Below are 22079 nucleotides of genomic sequence, written 5' to 3' on the forward strand. Positions count from 1 at the left end.
CTTACTACTGCTGTGACAAGTCCATTTCCTGGACGTTATATCCTTCAAACCATGTCCCTAAGGGGCAAGGGCCTGTCTACTCTGCTGCCGTTACCTGCTGTCTCAAGACTCATAAACCTAATGATACTTACTACTGCTGTGACAAGTCCATTTCCTGGACGTTATATCCTTCAAACCATGTCTCTAAAGGGCAAGGGCCTGTCTACTCTGCTGCCGTTACCTGCTGTCTCAAGACTCTAAAACCTAATGATACTTACTACTGCTGTGACAAGTCCATTTCCTGGACGTTATATCCTTCAAACCATGTCCCTAAGGGGCAAGGGCCTGTCTACTCTGCTGCCGTTACCTGCTGTCTCAAGACTCTAAAACCTAATGATACTTACTACTGCTGTGACAAGTCCATTTCCTGGACGTTATATCCTTCAAACCATGTCTCTAAAGGGCAAGGGCCTGTCTACTCTGCTGCCGTTACCTGCTGTCTCAAGACTCATAAACCTAATGATACTTACTACTGCTGTGACAAGTCCATTTCCTGGACTTTATATCCTTCAACACAGGTCCCTAAGGGGCAAGGGCCTGTCTACTCTGCTGACGTTACCTGCTGTCTCAAGACTCTAAGACCTAATGATACTTACTACTGTTGTGACAAGTCCATTTCCTGGACGTTATATCCTTCAAACCATGTCTCTAAAGGGCAAGGGCCTGTCTACTCTGCTGCCGTTACCTGCTGTTTCAAGACTCTAAGACCTAATGATACTTACTACTGCTGTGACAAGTCCATTTCCTGGACGTTATATCCTTCAAACCATGTCTCTAAAGGGCAAGGGCCTGTCTACTCTGCTGCCGTTACCTGCTGTCTCAAGACTCTAAAACCTAATGATACTTACTACTGCTGTGACAAGTCCATTTCCTGGACTTTATATCCTTCAACACAGGTCCCTAAGGGGCAAGGGCCTGTCTACTCTGCTGCCGTTACCTGCTGTCTCAAGACTCTAAGACCTAATGATACTTACTACTGTTGTGACAAGTCCATTTCCTGGACGTTATATCCTTCAAACCATGTCTCTAAAGGGCAAGGGCCTGTCTACTCTGCTGCCGTTACCTGCTGTCTCAAGACTCTAAAACCTAATGATACTTACTACTGCTGTGACAAGTCCATTTCCTGGACGTTATATCCTTCAAACCATGTCCCTAAGGGGCAAGGGCCTGTCTACTCTGCTGCCGTTACCTGCTGTCTCAAGACTCTAAGACCTAATGATACTTACTACTGCTGTGACAAGTCCATTTCCTGGACGTTATATCCTTCAAACCATGTCCCTAAGGGGCAAGGGCCTGTCTACTCTGCTGCCGTTACCTGCTGTCTCAAGACTCTAAGACCTAATGATACTTACTACTGCTGTGGCAAGTCCATTTCCTGGACGTTATATCCTTCAAACCATGTCTCTAAAGGGCAAGGGCCTGTCTACTCTGCTGCCGTTACCTGCTGTCTCAAGACTCTAAAACCTAATGATACTTACTACTGCTGTGACAAGTCCATTTCCTGGACGTTATATCCTTCAAACCATGTCCCTAAGGGGCAAGGGCCTGTCTACTCTGCTGCCGTTACCTGCTGTCTCAAGACTCATAAACCTAATGATACTTACTACTGCTGTGACAAGTCCATTTCCTGGACGTTATATCCTTCAAACCATGTCTCTAAAGGGCAAGGGCCTGTCTACTCTGCTGCCGTTACCTGCTGTCTCAAGACTCTAAGACCTAATGATACTTACTACTGCTGTGACAAGTCCATTTCCTGGACGTTATATCCTTCAAACCATGTCTCTAAAGGGCACGGGCCTGTCTACTCTTCTGCCGTTACCTGCTGTCTCAAGAATCTTAAACCTAATTATACTTACTACTGCTGTGACAAGTCCATTTCCTGGACGTTATATCCTTCAAACCATGTCCCTAAGGGGCAAGGGCCTGTCTACTCTGCTGCCGTTACCTGCTGTTTCAAGACTCTAAGACCTAATGATACTTACTACTGCTGTGACAAGTCCATTTCCTGGACGTTATATCCTTCAAACCATGTCTCTAAAGGGCAAGGGCCTGTCTACTCTGCTGCCGTTACCTGCTGTCTCAAGACTCTAAAACCTAATGATAATTACTACTGCTGTGACAAGTCCATTTCCTGGACGTTATATCCTTCAAACCATGTCCCTAAGGGGCAAGGGCCTGTCTACTCTGCTGCCGTTACCTGCTGTCTCAAGACTCTAAGACCTAATGATACTTACTACTGCTGTGACAAGTCCATTTCCTGGACGTTATATCCTTCAAACCATGTCTCTAAAGGGCAAGGGCCTGTCTACTCTGCTGCCGTTACCTGCTGTCTCAAGACTCTAAAACCTAATGATACTTACTACTGCTGTGACAAGTCCATTTCCTGGACGTTATATCCTTCAAACCATGTCTCTAAAGGGCAAGGGCCTGTCTACTCTGCTGCCGTTACCTGCTGTCTCAAGACTCATAAACCTAATTATACTTACTACTGCTGTGACAAGTCCATTTCCTGGACTTTATATCCTTCTACACAGGTCCCTAAGGGGCAAGGGCCTGTGTACTTTGCTGCCGTTACCTGCTGTCTCAAGACTCATAAACCTAATGATACTTACTACTACTACTACTGCTGTGTCAATTCAACTGCCGGACGTTATATCCTTCAACACAGGTCCCTAAGGGGCAAGGGCCTGTCTACTCTGCTGCCAATTACCTGTTGTGTCAAATATTATGATACTTACTTTGCTTCTGATGCTGCGACCAGTCAACTACCGGACATGATATCCCTCAACCAAGGTCTCTAGTGTGCGAGGACCTGTGTGTACTCTGCTGCCAATTACCTTTTGTGTCAAACCTTATGAGACGTACTTCTGCTGCTGAGCCTGTGACAATTCAACTACCGGACGTTGTGGTGCCTACAACAGACAAAAAAGTAATGCCAGGCAGGCAAGAGCCTAATGGTTGTCATCACCAGCCAGTTAGATATGCATTGTGCAATACATACAATACAACAAAGACCAGGTTTTTTTAAAAACTTTTATTGCAATTTGCAATAAGTTTTGTCAATTTTTTTTAAAAAAGGTACAAAACAAGAAACACAGGAAAACATAAAACTTTCCTTTCTTACAACAGAAAGAGTTTGCGAGAATTGTAGTTGGACGAGACAGGAAACTTCTGATGTCTACTACTCCATCAACATAACAGTGCATTGCCTATCAACTGGGAGGGGTGACCAGGACACAGGACAGTTGGCACTGTGTAACATAGTCCCTGGGCCAGATTTCTCAAAGCATTACCGACAGTTTATTCTTCTAAAACTGTTCTAGCCAGTTGAAGAATAGTTCTGCATGATAGTAAGAAAATTCGCAAAGCCTATGTAATAGCGACAGTTTAGCGTGGATTTCTAGAGCTACACTACAGTTAAAAAGACTCTGAAGAGAAAAAAAAATATATGATATAATGAATTTGTAGTGTACTATGAATAATTACTAGAAGATTTGCAGAAAAGAAAATATTCCCTTTTTTTTAGGTATATAGTTGTATTTATAACATTGGATCATTATACACTATGTTCAGATTACACATCACTCAGCATTCAGAATTCTTCTTTCCGAGCAGTCTGTGAACTACTGACCTCGCCTCTGGCAGAGAAATATTAAATAGTTCAATAACATTTCAGATAATAAAAGTCATAAAACAGCCCATTCCACGACTCTGAAAGCCGTAGAGATTAATGGCTTCTTTGCATAGAGATAACAACTGGAGTTTATTAACACTTCTTGTACTGGAAACAATTAGACTGATGTATCTGATCTTAACGTTTTATTTCTTAGCTGTACTACACATACAAATCATAATAGCATAATTTTTTTTCGCTTCAGTGTCTCTATTTGAAGGGGCAGTTTATTGATAATTACTATTTACATTAATCACATATCTGTTATTTTATATGGAGAGCTTATCTTTCTCCATCGACCTTGGCGTCAATTCACCAGAGGTTAACAACCTAAATATCTCTTGGGAGGTAATTAACCTCCTGTGATATCTCCAAGTAGCAATTATCCAGAAGTATAGGGGAAATTATCGATCGAGAGAAATGCAAGAGATAAATGTGAGATAAGTATGAGATAAATAAGTGATAGTTAGTAGTTAGTTTTTCCCCAAATCACATTTCACCAGGGAAGAAACGGTGTGTGGTCATTCGGAATTTTTACATCTCTTAACCCCCTGAATTAACCTGGAGATTTCGTGGTTTTCACACAGCAGCTGCTGCTGTGGAAGATGGAGCCTTTTGAGCTTACTCTGTTAGGCCTGATGCACACCAAAAACCGCTAGTATATTCGCAAAATGCTAGCAGATTTTGAAACGCTTTTTCTTGTTTTTCTGTAGCGTTTCAGCTAGCATTTTGCAGTTCTGTGGAGCGTTTTTGGTGTAGTAGATTTTCTGTATTGTTACAGTAAAGCTGTTACTGAACAGCTACTGTAACAAAAACCGCCTGACAAACCGCTGTGAAGTGCAGGTTTTCAGAGCGGTTTGCGTTTTTCCTATACTTAACATTGAGTCAGAAACGCCTCCGCAATCCTAAATCTGCAGCAGCCCGGGAGTATGCGTTTATGCAAAACGCCTCCCACGCGTATCCGCAGCCGCAAGCGGATCGCAAAAAACGCAGCCGAACCGCTCTGGTGTGCACTAGGCCTTAGAGCTTGCTTCTATTATGAGGATACGAAGGCGCAGGAGGAGGGTCTGTTTAATCGCCCCTCGTATTTTTCGTGTGAGAACAGTTCGTGATAATTTTACTGAGACAAGAGGTAGTTAAGACGTTCAGAATCACTCGTGAATGATATGATTAATGATGTGATCCGGCAGTATAAGGCGGGAATACTCTGGTCATGTAGTGGTTAAACTCTGCCTCCTACCCACAATGCTTCACTTTCATGCTTACAGAGCGGAGAAGTAACCCATGTAAATCATTAATACCGATTATTACCTAAATCTCTGCTTTCTCACACTTTCCTCATGCATATCTCTCCATTATCCCCTGCTATCGAACACTTTTCTCTCTGTCCTCTCACACTGGTGAATTGACTCCAGAGTGTTAAAATACCTCATGAGATAATCTACCTACCTTTTTTCTCTTAGTAAATCCTCTCTGGTGAATTGACGCCCTTGTGTTAAAAAAAAGTAGATGCTATCACTTAGTTTTGCTTTGGCCGATGGCTCATTAGCATAGTATGCGACGACAGGCTTCAGCCTGCTTATAGGCTAGCAGACACTCCAGCTGATTTATAAGGCTGTCTCATACACCACAGAGAGCTGGGCTGTGTCATGCGCCGGACGGACTTCTCTGATAGCAGACACTCAAGCTGATAACGCTAACTCACTCACTACAGAGAGCTGCGGTTCTCTGTAACTAGATAAGTAAATAAACAAACATGCTTTTTCATAAGTACATAATTAGCCGACTGCTTTATCTATTCAATTAACTGGTTACAGAGAACTCAGAACAGCAGCTGTCTGTAGTGTGTGAGTCAGCGTTATAATAAATCAGCTGGAGTGTCTGCTATAAGCAGGCTGAAGCCCGTCGTCGTACAGTATGCTAATGAGCCAGCTCAGCTCGCTGCCAAAGCAAAAATAAGTGATAGCAACTATTTTTTTTAACACAAGGTCTATGGAGAAAGATATGCTCTCCATATGAAGTAACTGATATGTGATTCATTTAAATAATAAAAATCAATAAACTGAACATTTAAGAAATGTGCAAATCCATTCCTTTAATGTTGCAGAAAAGTGCTCATTAGCAGTTCTACAGATAGTGTAGGCTAGATGTGATTTGTGAAGGGCTCCTCCCCTCTCAGTCAGAGTTTGCTGACAGCAGGTGTGTTGGTAGCCTTAGCCACAGCAATTTTCCGCACACATTGCACTGCCTGAGAGACCTTCCTATCTCCTTCTATTCCTTACAGTTTAAGAAGGAATCTTCATTATCTAGTGATTTTTTTCGGCTGTCTGAGACAGTTCTGCAAGGATTTTTAAAAATAATACTAATATTTTGTTTAAAACGCTCTTGATAAATCTGGCCCCCTGTCACCTCAACAAAAGGTTGGCTGCCAACATCAAATCAACCATTTGCCTGCTCTTTTAAAACAGGGTGGGTAAGAGATTAGAGTGCACCTGTCTGTAATGTAATCTCAGTACAAATACAGCTGCTCTGTGAGGGCCTCAGAGGTTGTCTTAAGAGAATATTTGGATCAACAGCACTGTGAAGTAAAAAGAACACACAAGACAGGTCAGGGATCAAGTTATAGAAAAACGTAAAGCTGGTTTAGGCTACAAAAACATTTCCAAAGCCTTGAACATCCCACAGAGCACTGTTCAAGCAATCATTCAGAAATGGAAGGAGTATGGCACAACTGTAAACCTACTAAGACAAGGCCGTCCACCTAAACTCACAGGCCAAACAAGGAGAGCGCTGATCAGAAATGCAGTCAAGAGGCCCATGGTGACTCTGGACGAGCTGCAGAGATCTACAGCTCAGGTGGGAGACTGTCCATAGGACAACTATTAGTCATGCACTGCACAAAGTTGGCCTTTATGGTAGAGTGGCAAGAAGAAAGCCATTGTTAACAGAAAAGCATAAGAAGTCCAGTTTGCAGTTTGACACAAGCCATGTTGGGGGACACGGTAAACATGTGGAACAAGGTGCTCTGGTCAGAGGAGACCAAAATGGAACTTTTGGTCCAAAATGCAAAACGCTATGTGTGGCAGAAAACTAACACTGCACATCACTCTGACCACACCATCCCCACTGTCAAATATGGTGGTGGCAGCATCATGCTCTGGGGGTGCTTCTCTTCAGCAGGGACAGAGAAGCTGGTCAGAGTTGATGGGAAGATGGATGGTGCCAAATACAGGGCAAACTTGGAAGAAAACCTCTTGGACTCTGCAAAAGACTTGAGACTGGGGCGGAGGTTCACCTTTCAGCAGGACAATGACCCTAAACATAAAGGCAGGGCAACAATGGAATGGTTTCAAACAAAACATAACTATGTATTAGAAAGGCCCATCCAAAGTCCAGATCTAAATCCAATGTAGAATCAGTGGCAAGATCTGAAAAATGCTGTTCACACACGCTGTCCATCTAATCTGACTCCGGAGGACTCCAGGAGGACCCGCCTTACATCCTCCTTTTACCGGCAACCTGGGCAAAATACTCATGGAGCCGTTCTCCCTCCTCCCTGCAGGCCAGAATCCTCTGCCGTTGGTCCTCAATCTGTGCCTCCAGCTGTTGTTGCAGTTGCTCTATCTGCTGCTGAAAAGCAGCTTGTAGCTGCTGGAGGCGCGCTTCATATTCCACCCGCTGCTGCTGTACTTGTTGCTCAAGGGCAGCAACACGGGCGGTTAGTTCAGAAGCTGTAAAAAACAAGATGTACAAAATTACAAAATTACACTATACATGGACATTGTACAATAACGTTTAATAAAAGTAAAAACAGTACAGTGTGGTACCGTATTAGCCATAAAAACAAGGAGTTTTGAAACAGGATGATAGCATTTATTGGCTGATTTTGAGAAAAATAACATGAGATTTTTCTAATTATAAAAAGGCTTCCTTGTACTTTTCCCTGACCAACACTGAAAACACGGCTTACAAACATTGACATTCACTGTATTAATGGGTGGCTTAAAGTCAGAAATGAGATTTAAAAAAGAGACAAAGTACATACATTGGATCATATCTGTACAACATGGTTAAAACCAGGACTCTTGTTTACAACTTCTCTTGCTGGTACAATGGCTTTTCAATATTACAATATTCTTTTTATTTTATTTTTAATTTTTCAATTCAATTTTTCTGTTATATGCTTGCGTTTGATGGTGTTTACTGTTTACTGTCACTATGCATTATTTTTTACTTGCATATGCTGGTTTGAAATGCCAGAATGCTCTTTAGTTTAAAATTAATGTTGCATGTGACTACTAGCCCAGTTAGTATTTCAACTTGGAATTTCCAATAGTTACCCATCATAATCATCACCAGAGTGTACTTTACGTTACATGAAGGGAACTGTTTAACTTATCAATTTAGCCCAGAGGCCAGGAAAAGTGTTCTGAGTAACAGTTAAGACATGTAAAAATACATTAATGTTTGCCGAAAAATTATTCAACTCTGTATGTCAGTGTACATAAAGTGTGGTTTTCATTTTTAGTCAGGAACCAGTCCGCCGAAGGCATTTTAAAATCCGAAAGCTCACTGTTTACTCATGTCTAAGTTTGACAATGAATGGTATCATCCAGATTCAAAAACAAAACTCCTGGTTTTACCTAAAGTAAAGAAAGAGTAATGAAATATGACTGCCAAAAGTAGTGCCTTGCAATCCACCCAAAAAAATCAAAAATGTATTAGAACTTGTTGTGGCTACAATGGATGTGAAATACCTTTATACTACCATTCCACACATGCATAGTACTGCAGCTTGTCAACATTTCTTCAAGTGATATGTTGCCCCATTATGTACATTTATTTATGGCCAAATTTGAATGAAGCTTCCTTTGAAGTTGTGAAATTAAAGCATGTCCTTACATTATATTTACAGATGATACACTAGTTTTACTATGGACATAATCACTGGCCGGAAGAAGTGTTCTAATTTGGAGGCAGGGTGATGTAGTGGTGGTTGGTGTGTTAGTGCTCTTGCTTTGCAACGATTCCAATCCCTTCAACATCGGGATGTAGTTCTTAAAGGGGGGACAGGCAAAAATGGCGCACAGCGCCAATAGTGTCAGAATGGCGCTGCATTACAACGATATTTAACGTTTTATATGTTCAATTTTTTTAGCAGGGATCGTGCTGGAGAGGCAGCGGGCTGGCAGCGGGGTCGGGCTGGAGAGGCAGCGGGCAGTAGGGGGTCGGGCTGGAGAGGCAGCGGGCAGTGGGCTGGCAGCGGTGTCAGGGTGGAGAGGCAGCGGGCTGGCAGCGGGGGTCGGGCTGAAGAGGCAGCGGGGTGGAGGGAGGATTACGCAGCATGTGTATATTGTGTATACATTACCTTGTCCCGGCCGGCGATCGTTCCTTCACTTCATAGCTTGCACGAGTTCTGCATCCAGCCAATCACCATGCGGAAACTGAAGCCGCATGGTGATTGGCTGGATGCAGAACTCGTGCAAGCTATGAAGTGAAGGAGCGATCGCCGGCCGGGACAAGGTAATGTATACACAATATACACATGCTGCGTAATCCTCCCTCCACCCCGCTGCCTCTTCAGCCCGACCCCCGCTGCCAGCCCGCTGCCTCTCCACCCTGACACCGCTGCCAGCCCACTGCCCGCTGCCTCTCCAGCCCGACCCCCGCTGCCAGCCCGACCCCCTCTGCTAGTTCCCTGCATTTTTCAATGGCGCACCATTCTGCTGTTTTATAAAACGCTATTTACCGTTTTAATGTATTTACATTAAAACGGTAAATAGCGTTTTATAATCGGCAGAACGGTGCGCCATTATTTCCTCCGCGCCATTTTTTACTGTATGCCTTAAAGGACCACGAGCGCAAAAAACAGTAGGCATTGAAAATCTGACATAACCGACAGATTTTGGGACAATCCATCTCCTCATAGGGTATTTCAAGGGTTTGCTTTGTTTTCAACTGCATTTCCTGAACATCTGATTAACTGAAAAATTAGCAAGAAACCAGCCGGCCTCACTAATCACTTGAACAGTCCACTGTATTATGTCAGTGACATTTTGCAAATGTTCAGGAAATGCTGTTGCAAACAAAGAAATCCCTGAGAATCCCCCTTAAAAACATGGACTGGCCCAAAACCTGTCATCTGTCCCATTTTAACTGCCAACTTTGTTCAAGATAGTGGTCCTTTAAGTTTTTACTTCTGTCAGAAGCTATGCTCCTGGGAGCAAAGAGACCATCTTCCCAATACACAACTATCCAGGCTCTCTTGCTGGCATGGGAACACTTTATCAAATTCCCGCCTAAGTCGTCCCTGACTCATAGTCCTACCATCTCTTTAAATGCCCTTAAAATCCTCAGCCCCCATTTGAACCTATCCGCATGGGATAAAGTTAAAATCACCTCACTAAACCAACTGTCACAAGGCTCTCAGCTTAAAACATTTGAGGAATTACATAAAGAATTCCAATTACCATTCAACCAACTCTTTACCTACCATAGGATATATAGCCTGATCAAAAATAACACAATTAATATACCCCAGCTCAATAGTCATATCCTAATCCTAACAGCCATTAACAATAAAGGCCCCCCCCCCCACACACACATTTTGGCCGGAGGTATCTCCACTTGGTATACGTCGATACTAGAAGTGAGTGATGCCTCACTGAAAAGATATGCTTTAGCCTGGTCCAATGACCTACAATCTAACATAACTGACCAGCATGTGCTCAGGACCACTTCTAAAAGCCTAAAACTCTCAAAGAACAACTCCCACTGTGAACTTTCACGTAAAGTTATTTTCAGGTGGTATCTGACCCCCAGAAGAATGGCCTCGTTCTCAGAGGATAACTCCCCCAACTGCTGGCATTGTAAGAACTCAGTGGGGACTCTACTCCACATGCTATGGGAGTGCCCTAATATTGCTCAGTTTTGGGACCATGTGGAACTCTTAGGGCTGGTTCAGATGGACGTTTGGAGGCGTTGCGTTCGTTGGCGTCGCGTTCAGCAGCGTTCGTGTGCGTTTGGATGCGGTCGCGTTTTTTCTTCCCCTAGGGGGACATTAGCCGTCGCGGTTAACCTCCCCTGGAAGCTACATGTAGCTTCCAGGGGCTCCTTGAACGCCAGGGAAAATCGGGACCCAAACGCCGCGTTTGTGTAAACGTGCTTGAAAGCTTGGTACAAACGCTCCCATTCACTTGAATGGGAGCGTTTAGCACCAAGCCCTGAACGCTGGCTGTAAACGCTCTGCAAACGTCCGTCTGAACCAGCCCTTAATTAATAGCTTTTTCCTTCCCTACTTACGTACGTCTATCAGCTAAATTAGCTTTACTCTTAGTAGGGCTAGAGGAGATCCCACTAAATTTGCAGCCCCAGGTTATGCATATCATTCTGTCGGCACTCTCCCAGATAACTAGCAATTGGAAATCGGCCGACTACCTATCTATTACCCAACTAATCTCCCTAGTAAACAGCAACCTGAATATGGAATATAAAATTAGACTAAGATCCTCAGTGGACCATAAGATCTTCACCCTTCCTAGTACCTGGTTGGAATACACTAACTAGAATCTCACTTCCAATATAGCTCCTGGTATACTATACACTATAAGTTAAGTAGGTAGTGTTACTTATGGTAGACTAGTCAGACCTCGTCCGTCCTTCCCACAGGTGTTGTACTTTATACTCACTACAGCGACGAGCATTATGTAGACACTCTAGCACTGAAACAGGATCCCTGTAACCCTGTATCAAGGGCTAACCTTCGGGCCACTGAATTGATACAGTACATTGATGTCCGAGCCCTGGGGGTTACCTAGTATGGGTCAAGTTAAAACTCCCAGGCTGGACTAAGCGCATAGGAGTGCTTCATGTATTACCTCCCTCTGTTCTTCATGGGAATAAGACAGACCAGGGGTGTTATTCATAGAATAGTTTGCAAGTGTATTTGAATGTATGATGAATATTATGCAGTCAGCTGTTTTCATTACTATGGAACTCTGTATTTGAAATGTAATAAAAAATTATGATGAAGAAAATTATTTTTACTTCGGTCTGTATTGTTTTCCTCCTAGCACTCATTCTTCCGCCCACATCCAAAACATCTACAACTAGTATACTTGGCTTCCCCCTGAATAGACCCTAGAGTACAATACGATACATACACTACACAATGGCTCCAAATCAATAAGCTGCATCAAACACTTATTAATGTATTTTGTTCTACAACAATAAATTTTACTTACACTCAGCTGTTTCAATGGCACCACTTTCTGGCCTGCCGGAGGAAAGTTGCCGTGGCCGGCGTCTGCGCAATCGCACAGAGATAGAGGCTAAGATAAAAAGAAGACATGGTATCATTCACCTTTTTTTTTTTTTTTTGGGACTGTAAAAAAAAAAAAAAATTCTATTCTGTACAAAAAAAACATTATGTACTAATCTCCTAAGTCTACCACTGTCATCTGATTAATGTTGCAACTTTGTTAAAAAAATACTTACATGCCACAGATCGGCTCCGGGAGCGCCTTCGCCCACGCTGCCGGCAGCGCCTTCGCCCACGCTGCCGGCTGCTACGGGGCCTTTGGCTGGTGCTGGGTCCAGCCTCATCATCAGCAGGGGGGGAGGCAGCAGCAGGATCCTCCTGAGTGGGGTCCACAATATTGCGGGAAGAGGGAGGAGCAGAGGCGGAACGGGCCCGCCTGCGTGCCTGAGACCGATCCACTAAAAAAGAATGTGAGATTGTTTTTAAAATTGTGAGTTACATACCCAATAGGAGAGACAATTTGTTAGACATGAAAATCGTAAGGATTTCCAAGGTTGAAAACACGTACACATCACGCTACATATATGAAAAACACATTATTTACTTACATTCCCGAAGCTGGTCTTTAATTCTCCTCACCGCACATGGTGTCTTCGACTTGAAGTCGCTCCACATGGTCTGGATCTTCTTGACCGACCATGTGCGGTGGTATCGGGTCTCAAGGTCCCGCTGCAGCTGGTCCAGAATAGCCCTCTTCTCCTCCCTCTTCCTCTTATCGTAGGCCCCTCGTAACATTGTCTGAAAAAAAAAAAACAACAACAAAATTAATGATCCGCTAAAAGTAACCTTTACAATACCTACATCGCTTGCTATTGTACTAACATATGATAAGACTGATGAAAAGTCAATTTAATGTTCAATTGACTTATCATCAGCAGTCTTATCAACTCCTTGAACAATAGAAGGAGATTTTCGGTAAGTTAATCGAAATCAAAGTTATGAGAGCCTAAAGGCCAGTACAAACGCTACACGGGAGGCAACGACGGGTCTGTAGTCACCTCCCGCTGGTCAGATTTTCCGTGGACAGTCCGACGTGTCTACAGGCTGTCGGCTGACTGATAAGGCTCTTTCTGAGGTTCTGAGCAATCCGCCCGGCGGCCTTTACAGACCGCTGTTGAGTGTTGACTTGAGTGTGTGTATGGGGCGTACAGTTGTGTAGTCTGAACATTAAGCCCTTCAATTGCAAAGCTTCATGGTACTATTAAAGTAGCTACAGATGCAGCATGCATTACACAGTCAAGCAAAATAAATTGAAAGTCATGGATTAATACAGTGAAGAAAAAAATAAATAAACTTACTTTAATAATCAAATTCTTTTCCCGCTTCCGCAGGCGTGCAGCGGAGGCAGCAGAGGCTGACGTCCTGCTCCTCCCACCATCACCATCACCACCACCACTCCCACCGGCTTCAGCAGCATCTGCCATGTTCGTACAACTCTATGAATAATAACATTGCAAAATATCAAATATATTTTTTCACATACGAGAAATTATTTATGATCAAAACATGTATAATTGCAATGAGTTTGCTGTTTTGAGGCAAACACAGCGACATAGCGTTCTATACTCTGTACAATGACTATTGTGTAAATGGCTATCTAGTTACAAATCATCTGATTAATAGTAATATGGAAGTGGATATCTAATACTTTCATATACTTCTGAAGTGCTAGAAATTCCTGATGTACTTGCTAGGGAGCAGTAATGAATAAGAAAATTACCATTTTGGCGGAAGACAGCGCTGCTTCCGCCTCTGGGAACACGGAGAGAGCGTTGGTGTCATCTGGAGCTGGCAGCGTGCGGCGTTCTGGATTGTCCACGCTGCATAGGAGGAGCGTGGACAATCTAGGGCACATCTGCTACCAATCAGACTGCACTTTGTGGCCACATCTGCGACCAATCAGACTGCACTTTGTGGGCACAGCTGCGACCAATCTGACTGCACTTTGTGGACACTTCTGCGAACAATAAGACTGCAATTTGTGGCCACATCTGCGACCAATCAGACTGCACTTAGTGGGCACAGCTGCGACCAATCAGACTGCACTTTGTGGACACATCTGCGACCAATCAGACTGCACTTTGTGGACACATCTGCAACCAATCAAACTGCACTTTGAGGGCACAGCTGCGACCAATCTGACTGCACTTTGTGGACACTTCTGCGAACAATAAGACTGCAATTTGTGGCCACATCTGCGACCAATCAGACTGCACTTAGTGGGCACAGCTGCGACCAATCAGACTGCACTTAGTGGGCAAAGCTGCAACCAATCAGACTGCACTTTGTGGACACATCTGCGACCAATCAGACTGCACTTTGTGGCACATCTGCAACCAATCAAACTGCACTTTGTGGACACATCTGCGACCAATCAGACTGCACTTTCTGGGCACATCTGCGACCAATCAGACTGCACTTAGTGGGCACAGCTGCGACCAATCAGACTGCACTTTGTGGGCACAGCTGCGACCAATCAGATTGCACTTTGTGGACACATCTGCAACCAATCAAACTGCACTTTATGGGCACAGCTGCAACCAATCAGACTGCACTTTCTGGGCACATCTGCGACCAATCAGACTGCACTTTCTGGGCACAGCTGCGACCAATCAGACTGCACTTTGTGGACACAGCTGCGACCAATCAGACTGCACTTTGTGGGCACAGCTGCGACCAATCAGATTGCACTTTGTGGACACATCTGCAACCAATCAAACCACTTTATGGGCACAGCTGCAACCAATCAGACTGCACTTTCTGGGCACATCTGCGACCAATCAGACTGCACTTTCTGGGCACATCTGCGACCAATCAGACTGCACTTTCTGGGCACAGCTGCGACCAATCAGACTGCACTTTGTGGACACAGCTGCGACCAATCAGACTGCACTTAGTGGGCAAAGCTGCGAACAATAAGACTGCACTTTGTGGCCACATCTGCGACCAATCAGAATGCACTTTGTGGACACATCTGCGACCAATCAGAATGCACTTTGTGGATACATCTGCAACCAATCAAACTGCACTTTGAGAGCACAGCTGCGACCAATCTGACTGCACTTTGAGGGCACAGCTGCGACCAATCTGACTGCACTTTGTGGGCACATCTGCGACCAATCAGACTGCACTTTGAGGGCACATCTGCGACCAATCTGACTAGACTTTGTGGGCACAGCTGCGACCAATCTGACTGCACTTTGTGGGCACATCTGCGACCAATCAGACTGCACTTTGAGGGCACATCTGCGACCAATCAGACTGCACTTTGTGGACACTTCTGCGAACAATAAGACTGTAATTTGTGGGCACATCTGCGACCAATCAGACTGCACTTAGTGGGCACAGCTGCGACCAATCAGACTGCACTTTGTGGATACATCTGCAACCAATCAAACTGCATTTTGAGGGCACAGCTGCGACCAATCTGACTGCACTTTGTGGACACATCTGCAACCAATCAGACTGCACTTTCTGGGCACAGCTGCGACCAATCAGACTGCACTTTCTGGGCACAGCTGTGACCAATCAGACTGCACTTTGTGGCACATCTGCAACCAATCAAACTGCACTTTGTGGACACATCTGCGACCAATCAGACTGCACTTTCTGGGCACATCTGCGACCAATCAGACTGCACTTTCTGGGCACAGCTGCGACCAATCAGACTGCACTTTGTGGACACAGCTGCGAACAATAAGACTGCACTTTGTGGCCACATCTGCGACCAATCAGAATGCACTTTGTGGACACATCTGCGACCAATCAGAATGCACTTTGTGGACACATCTGCGACCAATCTGACTGCACTTTGTGGGCACAGCTGCGACCAATCAGACTGCACTTAGTGGGCAAAGCTGCGAACAATAAGACTGCACTTTGTGGCCACATCTGCGACCAATCAGAATGCACTTTGTAGACACATCTGCGACCAATCAGACTGCACTTTGTGGACACATCTGCAACCAATCAAACTGCATTTTGAGGGCACAGCTGCGACCAATCTGACTGCACTTTGTGGACACCTCTGCAACCAATCAGACTGCACTTTCTGGGCACAGCTGCGACCAATCAGACTGCACTTTCTGGGCACAGCTGCGACCAATCAGACTGCACTTTGTGCACACATCTGCGACCAATCAGACTGCACTTTGTGGCACATCTGCAACCAATCAAACTGCACTTTGAGGGCACATCTGCGACCAATCAGACTGCACTTTGTGGACACTTCTGCGAACAATAAGACTGCAATTTGTGGGCACATCTGCGACCAATCAGACTGCACTTAGTGGGCACAGCTGCGACCAATCAGACTGCACTTTGTGGATACATCTGCAACCAATCAAACTGCATTTTGAGGGCACAGCTGCGACCAATCTGACTGCACTTTGTGGACACATCTGCAACCAATCAGACTGCACTTTCTGGGCACAGCTGCGACCAATCAGACTGCACTTTCTGGGCACAGCTGTGACCAATCAGACTGCACTTTGTGGCACATCTGCAACCAATCAAACTGCACTTTGTGGACACATCTGCGACCAATCAGACTGCACTTTCTGGGCACATCTGCGACCAATCAGACTGCACTTTCTGGGCACAGCTGCGACCAATCAGACTGCACTTTGTGGACACAGCTGCGAACAATAAGACTGCACTTTGTGGCCACATCTGCGACCAATCAGAATGCACTTTGTGGACACATCTGCGACCAATCAGAATGCACTTTGTGGACACATCTGCGACCAATCTGACTGCACTTTGTGGGCACAGCTGCGACCAATCAGACTGCACTTAGTGGGCAAAGCTGCGAACAATAAGACTGCACTTTGTGGGCACAGCTGCGACCAATCTGACTGCACTTTGTGGGCACAGCTGCGACCAATCAGACTGCACTTTGTGGGCACAGCTGCGACCAATCAGACTGCACTTTGTGGGCACAGCTGCGACCAATCTGACTGCACTTTGTGGGCACAGCTGCGACCAATCAGACTGCACTTTGTGGGCACAGCTGCGACCAATCTGACTGCACTTTGTGGGCACAGCTGCGACCAATCAGACTGCACTTTGTGGGCACAGCTGCGACCAATCAGAATGCACTTTATGGACACATCTGCGACCAATCGGACTTTACTTTGTGGGCACACCTGCGACCAATCAGACTGCACTTTGTGGGCACAGCTGCGACTAATCAGTCTGCACTTTGTTCCAACATTTCAGCATACCCGACAAAATAGCATACAAATGAAATTGAACACGTGCAAAGTCATGCAAGTCATACATTAACCCCATAATGCCCATCAGCAGCACTAACCCTTGCAACCCAATTCAGATTCCTGGGTCCAACTCCTAACACTGGCCCTCCTCCACCATGTGGTCTGGAATAAAAACCGCGCTACATGCCCACGAAGGTAACTTCATGCACAGAAAGTGCATGCCACAAATCTCCATCAAATGCAACATGATGCTATCCTATTCCTAATCAAATGACTGACAGGTCAGTGTCAAACACACAAATATGGTAACTTGTTTTTCTAACCTAAAAAAAAGGAATAATTGCATTCATCATTAAACATAATAAACATCTATGTAAACAAATATATGTACATATTATTCACTTACCTCAATAGCAGGTGCAATCTGCTCCTCCAGGTCTCTCTGCCTCACCAGACTCCACAACAAGTTCCTGGAAGTGAGCAAACCACGGAATTCCTCCAGGGATCCGCCCCCCAGTGTATCATTGAAAAAAAAACGGAATTCCGGAAAAATGGGCGGAAACTGACGAAAGCACGCTGTTATCACAAATTTAAACCATACACAAAAACTTTATTCACTAACACAATTCATATCATCTCAAAAGGAAGAAGATACCAAAAACAATGAGTAAATGAGCAAAAAGACGGAATGAACAACGCTAACGTAATTTACGGAAGTCCGTAATAAAAATACGGAAGCATACACTCGGAAAATTCCGGAATATAGCCGGAATACCGTGGAAACCCTCCGGAATACCGCGGAATGACCCGGTAACGGAATTCCGGAGCGGCGGTATGCGGAATTTACCGCGGTACACGGATTTGCAATTCCGAGCAACCCTAGTGGATAGTACACATCCGTTAGCAGAGAGAATTCTAGGGATTGCAATAGAGGGTGACTGAGTTTTAATTAAATTAGCCAGGATTTTGCTAGATTTATTGCCCCATTCAAACAGCTTTTGATGTCCTATGAATTCTTTACGTTTAGCTCTATTCAGTAATTTCAGCTCATGAGCTCGTCTAGCCCCGATCCAAGCCTGATAGATATCTTTTGAACGGAACAGCTCAAAAGTTTCCCTTGCCGCTAGCATTGATGCCTCAGTAGCATTTATATAAGCTTCATCATTTTTAAGTATAATCCCTTTTATGTGTCCGAAGTGACCCCGCAGAGTGGCTTTCGAAGCATCCCATACTATATCCATGGAGGCAGACCCCTGATTCAGATGCCAATACTCAGCCATTTGGTTTTTACAGTGATCTATTACTGTTTGGTCTTGCAGCCAGTTAACTCCCAATCTCATACCCCTAATCCCAGATCCTGAGCCTGCTAGTAATGTACCAATCATAGGAGAGTGATCCGAGATTCCATGGGGCAAATAGTTAATGCTGTTAATTTTAGAGAGTAAATCATATGTGCCTAGCATCATATCTATTCGTGACATGGATCTGGAGGGATCAGAGAAGCAGGAGAAGGTGGTTTTATTTGGGTTACTCCAACGCCACAAATCATAGAGGCAGTGCTTTTGGACCCAATCTTTAAAGGTACCGTAACCCCTCTGTTCACCTAAACTGGATTTATCCAAGGTAGGGTCTAGAATATTATTAAAGTCCCCACAGAGAAGAATGGGGGCAGGGGGCATATCGTAAATATGTGAAAACATTTTTTCCAGGACAGAGACATGAAACGGTGGGGGAACATACACAGATGCAATTATCAGTGTGCGACCTTCCATAGAAAATTGTATAATAACAAATCTGCCCAGATGGTCAGAATGCACAGACACAACTTTAATTGGTGCTTTTTTTGCAATTAAGATGACAGTACCTCTGGAATAGTTGGAGTGCTGTGCGGCATATACATTCGCTATCCAGGGTTTTTTAAGGCAGGTTAGCTTTGCTCTGACCAAATGTGTCTCCTGAAGACACATAACATAGGGATTATATTTTTTCATGTAATCAAATACCAAGCGACGTTTGATGGGATGATTCATGCCTCTTACGTTCCAAGACAGTATTTTAAAATCAGCCATTGTCAAGGAACAGTGGAAAATTAAATGAGCTCGCATATTCACCAGCTAATAGATACATTGACACATATACTTGCACTGTCATTGAAATGGGGATAAACATATCCCAACTAACCCCAACCCACCCCGCAAGCTGTCTAAAACTACAACCCGCCTTAAACCCAAACCCTTGCAGCATATAGAGACGTTAGCTAGAGAAATCAACTCCAGAGTCCTGAGAGATATACATTTCACAGACAAGTATTAAGTACAGCTTCGCAATATTGACTCCTTATAACACACACCGCTGCTATCATCTGTAATATTCAGATAACATATCTCAAAGTCATAAGTATTGTAACCAGAGCTGAGATAATACATCTGCCCTTTGACCAAATCTGTATGTACTGCATATCCGTTAGGTAGTTCCAGATATACGTGCTTTTAAAGGTACCGCTGTTCCCAAAAGTATGGTGCACATAGCAAGATCAAGTCTATTAACATTCACCTCATTACTATATGGTCTTCTTGCAACACGCAGTACTTGATAAGCACAGATATATCAGCAAGTTTATATCAGAGATCATACAAGGTACCAAGGTATTATGAGGCTGTATATATCATAAGTATGATCTTTTAGGTTATTGAGCCCTGCGCCGCGCTGGCGGGGCAAATCTGGGCCTGTCTATGCCGATCGATTCCAACCACTTAACTGCATCATGCAGACCAGTAAAAAACAGAACACGTTCTTCATGCACAACACGCAGCTTAGCTGGGAACATCATGCTGTAACTTATGTTTTTATCCCTGAGAATTTTCTTAACATCCAGAAATGCAAGTCTTTGTTTTTGTACATCCACTGAAAAATCTTGGTATATATGAACATCTGCCCCATTAAATTGAATCGGTGCTTTCGCTATTCTTGCTGCTCTCAGAATGTCAGTTTTGTCTCTATAATTCAGCAGCTTAGCGATCAAGGGTCTTGGAGCTGCGCCTGGTTTAGGGGGGCCACTAGGAATTCTGTGGGCTCTTTCAATAGAGAAAGGCTTAGAGGGCTTAAATTCAGAAAGAGAGGAGGTGATCCATTCCTCCAGAAACTCCTCAGCAGAGGTACCTTCAGCTTTTTCTGGGAAACCCACGAAGCGCAGGTTGTTCCGCCTGGATCTATTCTCGAGATCAGAAAGCTTGAAAGAGTGTGCATCTGTAATTCTGTTGTGGTAGTGCATATCTGACTGTAGTGGCCTTATATCATCTTCTAGGTTACTTATGCGTTTTTCTGCCTCGCTGGTGCGGTCTCTGAGTTTATGCATGTCTGCTTTCACAAATGTTAGCTCGGATTGTATGGAGTCCAGTTTGCCTGATAGGGAGGATTTTAGCTCCAGGATGGCCTCTAGAAGCTGCATTCTGGAAGGCTCCGCATCTACATTTGGGCCTAGTGCTGTATCTGCAGCCACCTTGTCCCCAGGCTCAGCCCCTATGTTCGCAGTGTTCTGCGTGTACTCACTGCGGGTGGTTGCCGGTGGTATAGGTGACCTGCTGGCTTCTTCCTCTACCCCTTCCAGCGGTATTGTATCGTCCAGAGGGTCCTGTGCTGTGGATTCTGCGGAGGGGGAGGAAGCGCCGCCGCCATCTTTGGGGCCATGTGCGTACTTTGCCAGGCGTGCTGCGGCCGAACCAGACTTGGGGGATGCCATGTTTATGCCTCCGAGGGTGCCAGGGGTGTTTAGCAGCAGTCGTCCGCCACAGGAGCAGGAGAAAGGGCTGTCTGGAGCAGGCAGGATTGTGCAGGATAATCGGACTCTGTGGAGCTCAGGAGCCGCGCGTCCTCACTACTCCATAGCCAGACCACGCCCCATGCTCTCTGTTTCATCCTCACTGCTAAAAGTGTCCGTTATCAGCTGTCACAAGAATCCCAGACTGAGCAATTAAATCTGGCTTTGCTGGGAATGATTATTGCTGAGTCATTATAGCAGAGCCACAAGGGGGCAGGCTTGGGCTTGAAATAACACCACAGAAGACAGACTTAGCTATAATCTTTCTGTAGCAAAGCTAGACGGAGCAGCCTGACTGCTCTGTCGGGGATTCTTATCAGAGGTGATAACAGTCAGATTACACAGAGAACAATGAAACAAAGGGCAGATTAGGTGTTTACTGTCATGTTCCCACTGATTTATAAGGTAAAATACAAGAGGGTGCTTCATCTCTGGTTCTCTTTAAGGCTCTGTGTTATGAAGTTGGTAGAAATAATACCTGGGCCCATTTGCAAATAACTTTTTCCCCTGAGTTTTCTCCTAGGAGAGAATTTTCATCTTGTCTTTAAAATAACTTTTCGACACTTTGTAATTGAAAAGGTGTCACAAAAGGAGGTGAAAATGTACTAGTTATTTGCATATGGGCCCTGGTCTCCCGGCATGCTTTGGGAGATGAATGTTACATAGCTAAATAGCCTAGGTAGGCTAAGCATCACTGGGAGGGTGGGGTTACATACCAATATACAGCAACATATGATATAGGAAGCATTTCTGATGCTTAAACCAGGATAGTACATGTAAAAGTGGGTATCCTAAATCATTTACTAAATTCTACTATATGTTGCTACAGCGCCTCTTTAAATTTCCCAAAGTTCTTGCTTTTTTTTTTAGTTTTGAACCTGTCCCCTAAGAACTTCTCTTGGAGAGGATTTATAGGCATAAAGTGCACGAGGGTAGAATCTTTCTGATAAATTTATCTAAAATGACAAGAAATACTATGCAAGTTATATTCCTTTAGGATATTCCACCTATGTT

General features: G+C 44.4%; 1 protein-coding gene across 1 annotated transcript; it reads right to left on the minus strand.

Moving 5' to 3' along the window:
- Positions 1–5747: 5747 nt before the first annotated feature.
- Positions 5748–12685, minus strand: LOC137517638 (pleckstrin homology-like domain family B member 3). The gene is made up of 4 exons (XM_068234625.1): positions 12581–12685; positions 12209–12430; positions 11956–12042; positions 5748–7443 (listed from the first exon to the last, which is right to left on the minus strand). Exons 1-4 carry the CDS (start codon positions 12645–12647, stop codon positions 7208–7210), a joined length of 612 nt encoding a protein of 203 aa, XP_068090726.1. The 5' UTR covers positions 12648–12685; the 3' UTR covers positions 5748–7207.
- Positions 12686–22079: the final 9394 nt, after the last annotated feature.

The sequence above is a fragment of the Hyperolius riggenbachi genome, chromosome 5, assembly GCF_040937935.1.
Source record: "Hyperolius riggenbachi isolate aHypRig1 chromosome 5, aHypRig1.pri, whole genome shotgun sequence".
Taxonomy (NCBI): Eukaryota; Metazoa; Chordata; class Amphibia; order Anura; family Hyperoliidae; genus Hyperolius; species Hyperolius riggenbachi.